Source organism: Cornus florida, unplaced genomic scaffold (genome assembly GCF_030987335.1).
Source record: "Cornus florida cultivar Cherokee Brave unplaced genomic scaffold, ASM3098733v1 CherokeeBrave_3.0.0_Hap2_Chr09, whole genome shotgun sequence".
Lineage (NCBI taxonomy): Eukaryota > Viridiplantae > Streptophyta > Magnoliopsida > Cornales > Cornaceae > Cornus > Cornus florida.
Window position 1 is genome coordinate 73,122,676 of NW_026775579.1, and position 16,408 is coordinate 73,139,083.

At 37.6% G+C, this 16,408-nt stretch overlaps 1 protein-coding gene across 1 annotated transcript; it reads left to right on the plus strand.

Moving 5' to 3' along the window:
• Positions 1-13,822: 13,822 nt before the first annotated feature.
• LOC132272850 (uncharacterized) lies at positions 13,823-14,911 on the plus strand. Its single transcript, XM_059773929.1, has one exon. It carries the CDS (start codon positions 13,823-13,825, stop codon positions 14,909-14,911), a length of 1,089 nt encoding a protein of 362 aa, XP_059629912.1.
• Positions 14,912-16,408: the final 1,497 nt, after the last annotated feature.

Below are 16,408 nucleotides of genomic sequence, written 5' to 3' on the forward strand. Positions count from 1 at the left end.
TGAAAATGTAAGATACATTTCATACATCATAGGCGTGGCATGTGGTTTGTAGTATTCTTTCAGTCTTTCATAGACAAGCTATTAATGAAAAAATAAATAAATAATTTAATGCACTCATCTACAAAAAAATAAATTTGTATTTTATTTATTTATTTATTTTATTAATTTGCATGATGTGCGTTGTAACATTAATACGGTGGATCCCTCTCTTAACTCTATTTATTCACCAAGTCACACATAAGCATAAGCACTTGAGCAAATGCACAAAGTTTTTGTTGCTCCCGGAATACATTACATATATGTTTAGCACTATGTTGTATGAAAAATAACATCTTTTTTTAGGATTTAACTCCTATTATACCCTCCTGGTCATGGACTCAACTCTTGAGGGGTTTGGCAGAACCTTCTCGAACAACTTTCGCCATAGTTAGATGCAATCTGCTGTTACAGTGCGTGACGACTCAGGTGGATTGAGTGCAATTGAAAGGAAAGATGAGGGATGAATAATTATTTGGTTGTAGCAATCCACTCCCATCCATTTTGAGCTAGGCCAGTTTGTTTCCAACTTCAGAATTAGTTATCCCTCAAATCAATTTTAGTCATGTCTTTGAGCCCTTCCATTGGCTCATATAAATAGTAAAAATAAGTTTTTATATAGCTAGATTAAAATTAGTACTTAATTACTCAGGACGTTCTTTATTAAATTAACTAGTCTTTCTCACTAACCATGATAGGAGGTGGAGGGGATGGTACCATCTTCATATAGAATTCGTCCCAACAGTAATGGAGAAACTCCTCATGCTTTGTTCACCAAATGGCACTGTAAATTAGTCGAAGAAGGAGAAAAATGGATGAGAGATACAGCAACGTCTTGTACAATTGTGGCCACACTCATTGTCACTGTTATGTTTGCCGCAGCCTTCACATTATCAGGTGGAAATTATGATCAATCAGAGAATTCGGGGAACCCCAAGTCAGCTCATGCAGGGAACACAGGTTCCTATAGTGTAACTCCTTTATGCTTTTCGTTATATCAGATGCACTATTTCTATTCTCTTCAGTTACTGTAGTGTTAATGTTCCTAAGCATTCTCACTTCACGCTTTGAGGAAAAAGACTTCCTCAACGCATTACCCGTGAGATTAATAATTGGTCTTGCCACCCTTTTCCTGTCCATTGCCTCCATGATGGTAACTTTTGGTGTCACTCTTGTTATTGTGTTTAGTGAACGAAGAAGATGGATTGTTGTTCCAGTCATTATGCTTGCTAGTTTCCCAGTAACCTTATTTGCATTTATGCAATTTTCCCTGTTCGTTGACATGGCCTCATCTACCTATGTTGGTATCTTCAACCGGAAAACAAAACGTTCCTTCTTCAACAACCCAAATGAATATTTTCCCGAGAAAAAAACAAATAACAATGTTGGTGACCTTGCAAACCAGAGTGAGGTATAATCTATATGCAATTAATGATGGTGGTGAAAATATTTATTATTTTTGTTTCCTTTGTGTTTGTTATTTGTATTTATTGTATGTTTGATTGTATTTCTTGGTTGTGATGTCCTTTCTAGTTTTTGCTTTTTTGGTGTACTTGAGGTTTCCATGACCTGTGTATTTGGTTCTGCCATTGTTAATTGAATAAAATTTCTCAATGAAAAAAAACGAAGAGAGTATTTATAATGTATGTCATCAACGCATAATGGTTACCGTTTAGGAGAAAAAGAAGAAGCATTTTTGTGCAAAAACAATTACCAACAATGAGAGGATCGATTGCTTTGATTATATATTTTGATGTCATAAATATGAAGTATGTTGCCTCGTTTAAGAAGATAATTGGAAAAAAACAGATAGACACTCAAATAATCAAGCACACGAAAAATAAATAAATAGATAAATTACAATCATACACCAAGTACATAACAATCTATGTGGTGTGATATAAAAAGTCTATGTCCGCAATCAGGAGAATTAGTTTCACACCTCAGACTTCGAATTAGCAATTATGTTAAATTTAATAATTGTTGCAAAAACAAATATGGGATTTGTGTTATTTTTTTTAATTATGCTAGGAATATAACTAAATAAGAAGGAATCTTATATAATTAAGTGTATATATTAACATTCACTACAACAAAAGAGTGCATTTGTGACGGAGAAAAAGGTCATTCATATTCGATATTTTGTCACAAAAAAATTTTAGTTACAAAAATATTACGCACTGTCTTATATATTGTGACAGTAAATTAACAACCGTCACTAATACTTTTAATTGTGACGGAAATTTTACTGTCACAAAAAATAATTTATTAGTCAAACCAGCCAAAGTTTAATCCCAAAAACTAAATAAAGGCACAAGCTGCAACCATTTAGTTGCCAACTAAAAATGCAGTATGAAATAAGGAAAACAAAATAATAAACCAAGTAAAATAAGTGCCAAACAAAATTTTCTATGAACAAAGTGTATCAAATTTCAAGATTTTAGCTTCCAAACTAGCTGCAAGAATAACACAATGAAGCCATCAAATTTCAAGGGATCAATAATATCTCACATTGACCACTAGTCCACCACGCACCATGGTCAATCAAATAATGCTCATGTTTAAGTTTTCACTGATGTTCGAGTACATGAAAAAAAACACAATATTAATTAACAAAATGGAAAGGGAAAGCCATAATCAAAATGAAAAAGATACAGCGCAATTCTATTTTGTTGTTAATGCAGAGTAGAAATTGTTATTTTGTACTCATGGAAAATTTTAATTAATTCCATATTGAAGCTCAGTATATATATAATGCATCCATATAGTATATATAAATATGCACAGATACTCTTGGTGGACTACACTAAATCTCAGTTTCTTCTAAAATTGAAAGATAAACTAAATATGGTGACTGGAAAATGCGAACTACAAAGAAGTAATTGAGAAATGTGCATCCCATCTCTGGCACCAACATTATCTACCCTTCTGTGGTTTATAACCCATAAAATTAAGCACTTTCAATACATAAGGATGTTAAGGGAGGCAATGCATAAGAGCGATTAAGCACTTTCTGTGGTTTATATATATATATATATATATGCAGAACTTTACCAACAAATTAATTCTAGGTATTCAATGTTGATGCCATTGTATGTTCCTCCACAAAAGGTGCTACCAAGAACACAAGCTGATATGGAAACTGGAAACAATGTTTACTCGGTTTCTTTCTCTATAGCAATAAAATCAGTCTCACCAAAACAGAACTACAAAATTTCTAGCACTATGTTTGGGAGCACCAATGGTCCGATGCAGCATTTTGAAATTGGAATGGGAGAAAATATAGTTCAAAATTTTAACTTTTATTTAGAAAATATGATGCACCATGTATCATATAGATTGTTATTTAACTATAAGGTCCTTAAGCTCCACATCAACATAATCAATAACCATACATAATCAATAACCAAGAGAGAGAGAGAGAGAGAGAGAGAGAATAAAAAAAATAAAAAATAAAAAAAAAACCCTGAAGCAAATGATGTGTGTGCGTATAAATCTCCATATTACCATTTACAATCTAGAAATAACAAAATAATTGCTATCTATTAGAAAAGATAGGCATTTGACAAGATTTACTTACAAATTACAATAATAATTGGAGAACCTTTAATTCTCTGGCATTTTATCAATGTTGGTTTTTCAGTATTCTTTATTTTCCAAATATCCATCAACCAAAAATTCGTGAGGGGGCAAACTGTTCATGTTCTATTTAATGGAAGAAAAAAAAAAAAAATAGCTGTTTTAAGTTCTGAATTGTATTATTAATTCTGACATTTTTATTCAATTGCCATCTTCATACAATTTCGCATGCATATACATATGTGTGTGTTTATATATAGAGAGAGAAGAAAGCCTGAACAACTCCAGCAAAGGACTATCTCCAACCATTAGCAATTGAGAGGGGAACAATGTGTTGAGATTTTACTTATTGTACAGCTCTTGATAAGTAATTAGTTTTCCGATTATTGTATAATTAGTTATCTATTTTAACTAATTTTATTCTATAAATTGGATGTAATACTCATCAATAAATTACTGAATAGAGTTTTTAATTTTCATACTCTGAATTTCAAGATGGTATCAGAGCCATTCTTGAATTGTATCCTTTGAATTTTTTCTTTGCAATTTATTGACCCATACAAACACCCATACACATACATTCATACAACAGACCAATCACAACTAGGGCTGCAAGTTGGGCTGGCCCAACCCAGCCCAGCCCCAACCCAACCTCAACCCGAATCGGGTTGGGTTGGGTCAACCCGAATTTTACTCAACACGGGTTGTGGTCATAACCCGAATCAAATTTTTCGGGCGGGTTGGGTCGGGTTGACGGGTTGAGTTCTTTTATTTTTTTATTTTTTTATATAATTTTTTTTGAAAAAATTTATATATATTATATATTTTTTATTATATTATTATTAGATATATATATATATATATATATTTAGGGCAAATCGTTTCAGCCTCCCCAATCGCCGCCTCCATCTCTCTTCTCGTTCTCAACTCTGAACTTGCCTTCTCTCTCTCTTTCTCTCTCTGCAACAGCAAAGTACTAAATCTACAAGAATCAGAATTTCATAACCTATATATTTCAGTTTATCTATCTGTTGCAATAATCAAAAGTTCAAAACCTATTACCTATATGAAAACCCATATTGGCATATCATTTCAGATTGTTCAAAAAATCAAAACCCATATCTTTTAGCTTGCCATCAACCCCCAAAAAATATATATATATAAATGGTAGTGTCTGTTATAGTTGTGACGGGTTGATAATTTTGGAAGCAACATTTTGAAGTTTATAAAAATATGTATATTTATAAATGGTAGTGTTGAGTACTAAAGGTGAAGAGTAGAATCTCTCTTTTGGGGGGATTAGATTTTATGAGAAATTAAAACAAAAAAGCTCTATTTGGAAGACATTTTGTACAGAAGAAGATTGTAGATTACCCAAGAGGTAGCAGAAAATGGTAATTCCTTTTTTGATATTTTGGCCTCCCCAATCGCCTCCACCTCCAGGTCTCATTCTCAACTCTCTCTCTCTCTCTCTCTCTGCAACTACAAACTACAAAATCTACAAGAATCAGAAGTTCAAAACCCATATATTTTTCAGATCTGTCTGCAAGAATCAAAAGTTCAAAACCCATATATTTCAGATCATTTCAGATTGTTTAAAAAATCAAAACCCAACCCGAAAGAGAGAGAAAGATTGATGATGACCAGAAGTTCTTTGAAAATGCAGAAAGAGAAAGAAGAGAGACCGAGAGAGAAAGAGGAAGAAGAGAGAGGAGAAAGAAGATAGAGAAAGAGGCGGTGGATCTGAGGGACGGCGGTGGCGGTGGCAAGGACGGCAGCAGAGAGAGAAAGAGAGAGGAGAGAGAAGGAGAATTTTTTTTTTATTTGGGTTTCGGGTTGGGTTCGGGTTGAGCCCGAGACCAACCCGAATATGTCTGGGTTTTGACAAAACCCAACCCGAACACAATCCAATTTGTAAATTGTATGTCCAAATTTTAAAATTTTTTGGTTGGGGTTGGGCTGGGCTGGGTTAACCCGCCCAAGTTGCAGCCCTAATCACAACCCACAGACCAATCGCTGCCGCCGTTACATCTTCTCCGGTGAAGCAAGCCACGCTGCCCGCATCACAGCCGACCTGCTGCCTCCTTCGCCGGCGACGAACCGCTGCACCGTTGCCTGCCGGCGACTCTCCAAACGAAGCTATCGCCGGATACACCTCAACTGCCGAATCGCGTCGCCGGATCATAGCCGTTGTCCGCCGCTGCCTTGCCGGATCTGCAGCCCGTGTCGTCGCCGGATCTGCAGCCCACGCCGGAACGCCACCGCTGCCGCCACTATGATCCCTGCCATCCGCCGCCGCGAGCTCTCTATCCCCAAGCTCGCCGCTGCCGCTACTCCACAACCGTCAATCTCACCACCATCTTCAAACCGCCGGATCTAACTCACAGCACCAGATCTAGCTCCAAATAGCTGGATCTAGCTCACCGCCGGTTCATCTTCTCCATAGTATCTTCTTATATATATATATATATATATATATATAATATTTAAAAAAAAAAAAAAAAGGAAAAAAAAATCAAAACCCTCTATTTGGCTACAAGTGTAATACTATTCTAGTTTTGGATTAGTTCAAAACTAAACCAATTTTGTAACCTCATTTGAAAACTGGTTATGTAACAAACCAGTTCTCAAAACAAAACAAAAAAAAAATGCATGAAAAAAATATTGAATCATCTGGAGCAGACAAATCTATCTACAAATGCACTCATTGCAACCAGACTGGTCATACCAAAAGTCGCTGTCTCAAACTTGTGGAATATCTGGAATGGTGGGATCATCACCGTTGGACGAAGAATTCAATAAAGATCTCCACTACAGCAGTTATTAAGACAACAGATACTGATGGTAAGAATTTCAATATTTCTACACATGTTGCTAATAGTGCATGGATAATTGATTCTGGTGCCATAGATCATATGACATTTGATTCTAGACATGTCTTACCTCTTAATTCATCCTCACACAAATTTGTTTCTACTGCCAATGGGACTTCGACCCCAGTTATTGGGGAAGGATCTTTGACACTCACTGATCATCTGCATTTAGATTCTGTTTTAGTTGTTTCCTCTTTAGATTCTAATCTTTTGTCAGTTTCCCAAATAACCACAGCTTTATCTTGTGTTGTCATTTTTTGGCCTGATTTTTGTGTGTTTAAGAACATCAAAACAAAGCAGACGATTGGTTGTGGTATTCGGCGAGGGAAACTGTATTATTTGGACTTGATGTCCAAAAGTCTCGACAAGTTACAACAAGGCTTGACAGTGGATGGTTCTGAGGGGGAGAGAAAAAAATCTGAAATCTGGCTGTGGCATCGACGTCTAGGGCATGCTTCATTTGACTATCTAAAAAAATTATTTCTTAGTTTGTTTGCAAAATGTGATGTTTCTAGTTTTCTCTGTGATGTTTGTGAACTAGCCAAGAGCCATCGTGTTTCGTATCCATTTTGTTTGCATAAAAGTCCACTTCCTTTTATAATTAAACATTATGATGTTTGGGGTCCGTCCAAAGTCACTACTTTAGGTGGAGCCCGTTGGTTTGTTACTTTTATTGATGATTGTACCAAGATGACCTAGTTGTGCTTGATGAAGTCCAAAGGTGACGTGAACTTATTGTTTCAGAGGTTTCATAAAATGGTTGAAACTCAATACAATGCACATGTTCAGGTTCTCTGTAGTGACAATGGTGGAGAATATCAGAGTTTTGACCTTCAGCAGTATTTGGAAGCACATGGAATTATTCATCAAACCACTTGTTCCAATACACCCCAGCAGAACGGGGTTGCAGAGCGAAAAAATCGACACTTGTTGGAGGTTGTTCGTGCTTCATTGATAGAAGCACATATGCCATTATCGTATTGGGGAGAGGCACTTACCTCTGCAGCATATCTTATCAATTGAGTACCTTTCAACTTTATTGCCTTCCGAACACCATTGCAAGCTCTCACTGACGCAGCTGTTGCCCCAGCTGTCCTTACTCATTAAAAGGGGTATCGCTGTTATCACCATCTCACTCAACGAATGTTTATCACACTGGGTGTTGTCTTCCATGTAGACTCGATGTATTTTTCCTCTGCGTCTGAACTTCAGGGGGAGTACCAGAATGAAATTCAAACTCTAGATTATGATTATCACATTTTTTAGGACGGCAATTCTAATGTTAATGACTCACAAGTTAGACCAACTAATCAGGAATCAAGCGAATTGGATTCGAGTGGTATAAGTTTGGGTCAAAGTGGTGATAAACGCCCAGAAATGGAAAGTATGGCGCCAACCCCATCGTTGTCCGAGTTCGAGTCCCTCATAACTGATATATCAAACCAATCGTCTGCTGAGGATGTTCCTGATTTAATACCTGAGCCACTCAGAAAATAATTACCACCGCGTCACACTAGAGGTATTCTTAAACCCACATATGAACCTGAACTTTCTAGTAAAGTTAAGTATCCCATGAGCAATTATATGTCGAACCATCGTTTGTTAGAATCAAATTTGTCATTTGTAAATCAATTATCCACTGTATCTATTCCTAATAGTGTGCAGGAAGCCTTAGCTGACCTTAGGTGGAAAACAGCTATGAACGAGGAGATGAAATCCTTGCAGAAAAATGAAACTTGGGAACTCATTGATCTTCCCCCAAGAAAGAAACCAGTTGGATGTCGATGGATTACACTGTGAAGTATAAAGCAAATGGCACAGTTGAACGCTTTAAAGCAAGACTGGTGGCAAAAGGTTACACCCAAACCTATGGAATCGATTACATAGAGACGTTCGCACTTGTAGCCAAAATAAACACAGTTCGTGTCTTGTTGTCTTTAGCTGCGAACTTGGATTGGTCATTGCAACAATTTGATGTGAAGAATGCCTTTTTGCATGGTGAATTATCTGAAGAAGTCTATATGGATCTTCCACCAGGATGCATGATACCCGAAAAGTATAGTCGGAAAGTCTGCAGGTTAAAGAAATCATTATATGGGTTGAAACAATCTCCAAGAGCATGGTTTGGAAGATTCACAAAGTGTATGATAGCCTTTGGCTACCGTCAGAGCAATTCAGACCACACGTTATTTCTGAAGAAACAACAGGGTAAGATCACTGCACTCATTGTATATGTAGATGACATGGTGGTTACATGGAATAATCCTGAAGAAATGAAGGCTCTCAAGAAGTACTTGTCCAGAGAATTCGAAATGAAAGATTTAGGTCCTTTGAAATATTTTCTTGGGATAGAAGTATCTCGATCTAATAAAGGAATCTTTTTATCTCAAAAAAAATATGCCTTAGATCTATTACAAGAGACTGGCATGACAGCATGTCAACCAGCTAAGACACCAGTGGAAGAAGGACTGAAGTTATGTGTTGAGTCCAACCAAGTACCTGCTAATAAAGGAAGAAACCAAAGACTTGTAGGGAGATTGATGTACTTAGCACACACAAGACCGGATCTGGCTTATGCATTGAGCATTGTTAACCAGTTTATGCATGATCCTGGAGAGCAACATTTGAATGCAGTTATGCGCATTTTGAGGTATCTGAAATCTGCTCCTAGAAAAGGAATTTTGTTCACTAAAAATGTTGGTTATCAAAACATAGATGCATATACTGATGCTGACTGGGCTGGAGCTATAGATGATAGGCGATCTACTTCTGGTTACTTCACTTTTGTATGAGGTAATATTGTTACATGGAGAAGCAAGAAACAAAATGTTGTTGCTCGCTCGAGTGCAGAAGCTGAATTCAGAGGTATGGCACTTGGACTTTGTGAAACTTTGTGGTTAAGACTTCTTTTGCGGGATTTGGGTTATCTGCCTGGGCAACCGATTCAATTATATTGTGACAATAAAGCAGCATGTGATATTGCCTATAATCCAGTTCAACATGATGGTACGAAGCATGTCGAAATAGACAGATTCTTCATTAAAGAGAAGTTAGATGGAAAAGTTGTGGAGTTGCCTAAGATTCAATCTGAGGATCAACTAGCCGACATTCTCACCAAAACAGTCTCAAATCAAGTGTTTCCAAAATTTGTAGACAAGTTGGGCATGTGTGACATCTATGCACCAATTTGAGGGGGAGTGTTGAGATTTTACCTATTGTACAACTGTAGGATTGAATTATTTTCTCCTTGATTTAGGGCTAATTGGTAGGTAATTAGTTTCCCGATTATTGTTCTTTCCAAAGCAGTCTCAAATCAAGTGTTTTCAAAAATTTTAAACAAGTTGGGCATGTGTGACATCTATGCACCAACTTGAAGGGGAGTGTTGAGATTTTACCTATTGTACAGCTGTAGGATTGAATTATTTTCTCCTTAATTTAGGGCTAACTGGTAGGTAATTAGTTTCCCGATTATTGTATAATTAGTTACCTATTTTAGCTAATCCTATTCTATAAATTGGATGTAATACTCATCAATGAATCAATGAATTATTGAATAGAGTTTTTAATTCTCATATTCTTTCTCTGAATTTCAAGACAATGGCCACCAACGTAACAACATTGACTCTCTCCGAAGTGATGAAGTCATCGAATCTAGGTTGTGGCACTTCGTCTTCGTCCCCAAACGAACCGCTCGTGATGGACTGAACTTCCTCCGAAGAAGCCCCAACTCTAATCAATTGAAAGAGCGAAATTCATGCACACCGTTTGAATCAAATTCTCAAATTCAAGCTCGAAAGTGAATGACAACGAATTGGTTGGTCATCAGAGAGTGAGAAATTCATGATGTGAAATTGCGAAATAATTGCTAGAGATTGTGGAATGATCTTTTATAGAGATCGATCGGCGAGTAGTTTGAGAAAGAAGGTCGAAGAGATTGACTGAGTGAGCTGGTATTCTGGAGCGTCCAGAGTTGGCGAGGAGAGAGAGGGCATCCGTCCGGCGATGGCGAGGAATGCACAATTGGGAATTATAAAGTAGTGAGTGAATTGTGACAAAATTCATACTATCACCACTAAATAATTTTGTGATGAAAATTAATTGTGTCACTATTAAATAATTTTGTGACCGAAATTAATTGTCACTATTTTTATTTTTTGTGACATTTTTTTGTTCTGTAAAAAATATCTCTTTTTGTGAATTTTTTATTTTATTTTATCACAAATACCTTCATTTTGTATTAATTTTTTTTTGGTCACAAATATTTCTTTTTTTTTTTTTTTTTTTTCCTTCGGTCATAAATATCCCTTTTTGTGACATTTTTTTTATTCTGTCACAAATACTTTCATTTTGTAACAATTTTTTTCTTCCATCACAAATATTTCTTCTTTTTTTTTTTCTCTCTTATCATATATATATATATATATATATATATATATTTTTTTTTTTTTAATTTTCAGTTGTAACAAAGTTAACAAAAAAAAAAATTTGTCACAAATATTGATATTTCTTGTAGTGATTTATGCAAAAGCTTTATATTTGTATGTGAGTTCAACTCTCAAGTACTATGGAGTATAATTTATTTTTTTTAATATTCAATTATTAAAATTGTATGCTTTAAATCCATTTTATTTGAACGTAGCAAAGAAGAAAACTTACAGAAGATACAAAGTGTCCTTTCAACATGCCTGGACTAACCAAGCTTATTTGCTTTAAAAAATTTTATAAATAGAAGAAGAAAAAAACCATGAAGAAGAAGAAGAATGCTCTCCAACCCCCTCCCCCTCACCACCATAGCTCCACACTCAACCCACCACATCACCAACAGTCTACAAACTACCAGAAACCTCCTTCTGTGTTTAACCCCATACAGAACCATCTCAAACCACCATTCACATCAACACATCCTCAACCAGTCAAGCTTTCAAAATTTTTTTTTGCCTCTCCCATCACAGCTAAAACACCTCACCAAAAATCCACTGCCAACCACCTTAAACCTCCATTTCCATCTCTCCATGTAAATCAACAAGCATCTATCCCAAACCACTTACAATCACCAGTAACCAAGCAAATTCCTCACCCAAAACCAATTAACATACAACAACAAAAAGCTATCCCCAAGCAAAAGACTCCAACACCAAAAAACACCTTAAAGAAGCCACAGAACATAGCACTACTCACACATATCTACCACTATTCCTTCTTCACTCTCTGGCCAACCCCATGTCCACTTCCCTCATTCTACAGTCAATCCCATAAGGATACTTACACATGACTCACCTAACAACAAAACCCCACTACCATCTGTCATTCCTTATAAGCAAACCAGCCTACACCCATCTGTTATTCCACAAAAACAAGCCACTCCTACTTCTACAGCGAAGTCTCACCTACCAAGGAACTTTAATCCCCTTTTATACAGCTCCCCAGCCCATCAAATTGATAGGCTTCAGGACCAACTTGAATGGAAGGATGAAAACCTTGGGAGGGCTCTGGAAATGTACAACAACCTCAATGATTATCTCAGAGCTAAGAGCTGAGCTTGCTGAATGCAAACTACATATTCAACAGCAACAACAAGCTCCTCTAGCAACCACCATGGTCACCACCTCCTCTTCCTCCTCCGGCAAAGGAAACCAAACCACCATTAGAGGTCCAGGTCAGAATTCAAATTCAAATTCTAACTTAAATTTTGCATCAACTGCTATCGTGACATCACCTCTGCATACTCCACAACCAACCAACTTACACACTGCCAAAATAGGAAAAAACTCAAATCACTTTCAACCAAACTCGATCCCACATATAGAACTATAACCCATTTCAGGTTTCCAACCAAATTCACCTAATACGCCACCTGCCAACCCACTACCTTTGTCAGCTTTAGCCCAGCACATCAATGACCCTCCAGCTATTACCACTGGTCTATTACCAATACCGACAGTTGACCTACCTAGGATTAACACAAAACCCACTAGACAAAAACCACTTTCTCCACATTTTGCCCATTATACAACTACCATACCAACTACTACACTTCCACCACCACCACCATTACCACAACACACAACTGGCGCAGCAAACCCATTATTAAACCTCCAAAGGAAGTTGCTCTTGAGGGTAGGAAGTTTTGGGAGGCAAATCACCTCATTCGACTATCAACTCACAAAAAGTTTCCCTTCAAAGTAGTCCAATCCTCAACAGCCAAAATCTGGAACTCTTATGGTCTCACTGATACGATCATTGGTGAAAATGGCTCATATATCTTCAAGTTTCATACCACACATGAGGCTGAGAATGTCTTATCCAATGGCCCATGGTCCATTGCTGGCCATCTTTTCTCCCTGAAAAAATGGAACACACAATCCCTATCTCAACCAAGCAACAGTTCAATTATCCCAACATGGGTTAAATTCTTCAATGTTCCTTTCAATTACTGGACTGCCACAGGCCTCAGCCATATTGCAAGCTCAGTGGGGATTCCCCTAAATGTAGATAAAGCCACTGAAAGAAGAACCAAACTAAAGTTTGCCAGAATCTGTGTTGAAATTGACCTCACACAACCCCTCCTTAATGAGGTCCATCTTATGGTAGATGATGATAGCATGGAGAGAATCACCATTGAATACCAGTGGCTTCCCAAAATCTGTAGCAAATGCAATAAGCTCAACCACACTGAATTCTCTTGCCCCATGAATGTCACTAATCATACTTCTTTGAAGGACAATAGTCCAGCAGCAAACTGTCAGTCCAATTATTGGATTACCATTCAAAAGAAAAGAAGACAGATCACTGGAGGTGAAGCCTCTCCCAAGAAGACCACTGATAAAGAAACCACCAACCACTTCTCCCCCCTTCTTAACTGCACCCATGAATCCACCTCACCACCTTCTCATGTCTCCCCATCATTTCCATTTTCTCCACCACACCATACCACCTCCTCAAAATCTTATGCTAACAGGTCCTCTCCAAAGTCTCATATCCCATCAGGTTCTAACCTCCCACAGGAACTGTGAGGAGGTCAACCCCTCCCCTCTATGTTGCAAGAGACTATGTTATTCAAACCAAAACAGTCCTAACCCAAACCAACTCTCCTCATCCACAAACCAATCCACACAACCCTCCCCACCAGTAAATAATCCATTGCACATTAGCTCAGTCCCAAAAGAGTGTCCTGCTTATCCCCATTCTCCCTTCACCTCTCCTAGTAAGAAATGTACAGTCAGAAGTATGAAGAAGTTAGCCAGAAGATATCAAAGCTGCAGCCCAAGCCTGATACCCCATGATCCTCCCAAGGATCTCAGGTATCCCAGAAACTCTCCATCATTCCTCTGTAAATGATCTCCATCCTAACATGGAACATAAGAGGGCTTAATATACCCTTTAAACAGTCTGAAATCAGGAATCTGATTTCTGATAAAAGATTAGATATTGTCTCAATCATTGAGACTAAGATCTCCCCCACTAATATTACAGTTGTCGATAGTAGAATTGCAGCTCACTGGCCATTGATCCATAATTATTCCTTCACCCAGCTTTGTAGAATCTGGGTTATGTGGAATCCAAACGCCATTGATCCCAATGTCATTACCACTACTAGGCAGTCCATACATTGTTATATCACTATCATTGGGCAGCATATCAACTTCTATACCTCATTTGTCTATGCTTCTAATTCTACTATGGAAAGACTCTCCCTTTGGGATGATATCATAAGCCACTCCACACTTGTTTTCAATAACCTTTGGATTTTGATGGTAGATTTTAACATCATCTCTAATACTGGTGAGAAAAATGGTGGTTCAACTAGAGGATGTCCAGCAATCAATGATGTATGTGAATGTCTCCAACAAGCTAAGCTTGAGGATCTCAAATTCACTGGGATTCTATTCACATGGAACAATAGGAGCTTGGGTAATGCTTGTATTGCGAAAAAACTTGATAGAGCGCTCATCAATTATCACTGGAATGCTACACTTCCTAGTTCTGAATACACCTTCCTTCCCCCTGGAGTGTCTGACCAAAGCCCTATCTTGGTCACAATCAATTCTAACTCTCCTAAAAAGTGTTTACCTTTCAGGTTTTTCAATGCATGGTGTACTCATCCTCAATTTCTTCCCTCTGTCCAATGTGCCTTGAGCTATTACATTGCAGGTACTGCTATGTTTCAAGTGGTTCAGAGGCTAAAAAAACTTAAGCACATCCTCAAGTCTAAATGTAGAAATGATTTCTCTGAAGTGGCTTCAAAGATACAGGCAGTGAAATGGGAACTTGACAAATGCCAACTTGACCTTGATCACAATCCCAGTGACATTCAACTCAGATTACTGGACCTCTTTCTCACGAAGGAGTATATGAGGCTTGCAGGAATACAGGAAATCATGCTTAGGCAGAAAATCCAGAATGGTTTGGCTCAAACTTGGTGAATGTAACTCATCCTACTTCCACAAATCTATTGTTTCTAGAGCCAACTGGAAAAAGATTCTCAGCTTATCCAATGCTGATGGTGTTCAAATAAATGAAACAGAGGTTATTAAAGAGGAGATTTTATCATATTTTCAGGCTTTATTTGGCACAACTTCACCTATCACTCATTCCCAGGCTGACCTCTCAATATTTATCACCAAGGCTATCCCTATCCACTTTCATTGTATTTTGGACTCAATCCCATCATACCATGAAATTCAAAGCTGCATGATGTCACTTAATAAGGACAAAGCCCCTGGACCAGATGGCTACAATGCTATGTTTTTCCATAAAGCATGGCCCATTGTAGGTAGCTCAACAATCAAAGCTATTTCTGAGTTCTTCAGAAATGGAAAACTCCTAAGTGAAGCCAATTACACCTATATCTCCCTTGTCCCAAAATGCCAAAACCCTTCATCCCTCAATGATTATAGACCCATTTCCTGTTGTAATACCATTTACAAGTGTATTGCAAAGCTCCTTGCAAACAAATTACAACTTGTTCTTCCACACATCATTGATCAAACCCAAACAACTTTTGTCAAAGGCAGGAAAATCACTGATTCAGTTTTGCTCACCCATGAATTACTCAGAGGTTACCACAGGGATTACCCTCTTCCAAGGTGTGCCATCAAGATTGATCTTAGAAAGGCCTTTGATTCAGTCACTTGGGACTCACCATTAACTGTCTCTCCCTCCTCAAGTTCCCAAGTAAATTTATCAAGCTCATTCATACCTGTATCTCTTCCCCTTCTTTCACAGTGGCCATTAAGGGTGAGTTCCATGGTTTTTTCGAAGGCAAGAAAGGCCTCAGGCAAGGTGATCCTATATCTCCCTTCTTATTTGTCATAATCATGGATGCTTTTACCTCCATTGTGTAAACCTTTGTCTCTAGAGCCCCTAGGTTCAAGTACCATTGGAGATGTAAAAACCTAGGTATTACACACCTTTCCTTTACAGATGACCTTTTTCTCTTTTGTCATGGTGATTTAACCTCAGTTTCCATTCTTAAATCTGTAATGGATTACTTTTGTACTATGTCTGGTCTATCTATCAACTTGAACAAGAGCACAGTTTTCTTATCTGGAGTGGATCCTTCCACTGAATCTACAATCACAGATTTGCTAGGAATAAGCTCTGGGTCCCTCCTCATTAGACACTTAGGAGTTCCTTTGATCTCCAAGTGCCTTAGATCCTCAAACTGTAGACCTCTCATTGAAAGAATTACCCATAGAATTACCCGCTGGACCTCTAGATCCTTATCCTATGCAGGAAGACTACAGCTCATTAAGTCTGTCTTGGTCTCCACCAAAGTGTATTGGTCAAGTATTTTCATTTTGCCTAAAGGGGTTATTGATGAACTTAACAGAATTTTCATGTCCTTCTTATGGTCTAGAATAGAAATGAAATCAACAGGTGCAAAGATTGCTTGGATGTCAATATCCAGGCCCAAGGAG

Excerpts from the sequence above, each read along its gene's own strand:
- LOC132272850 (XM_059773929.1), top strand. The coding sequence starts at position 13,823 with ATGATCTCCATCCTAACATGGAACATAAGAGGGCTTAATATACCCTTT.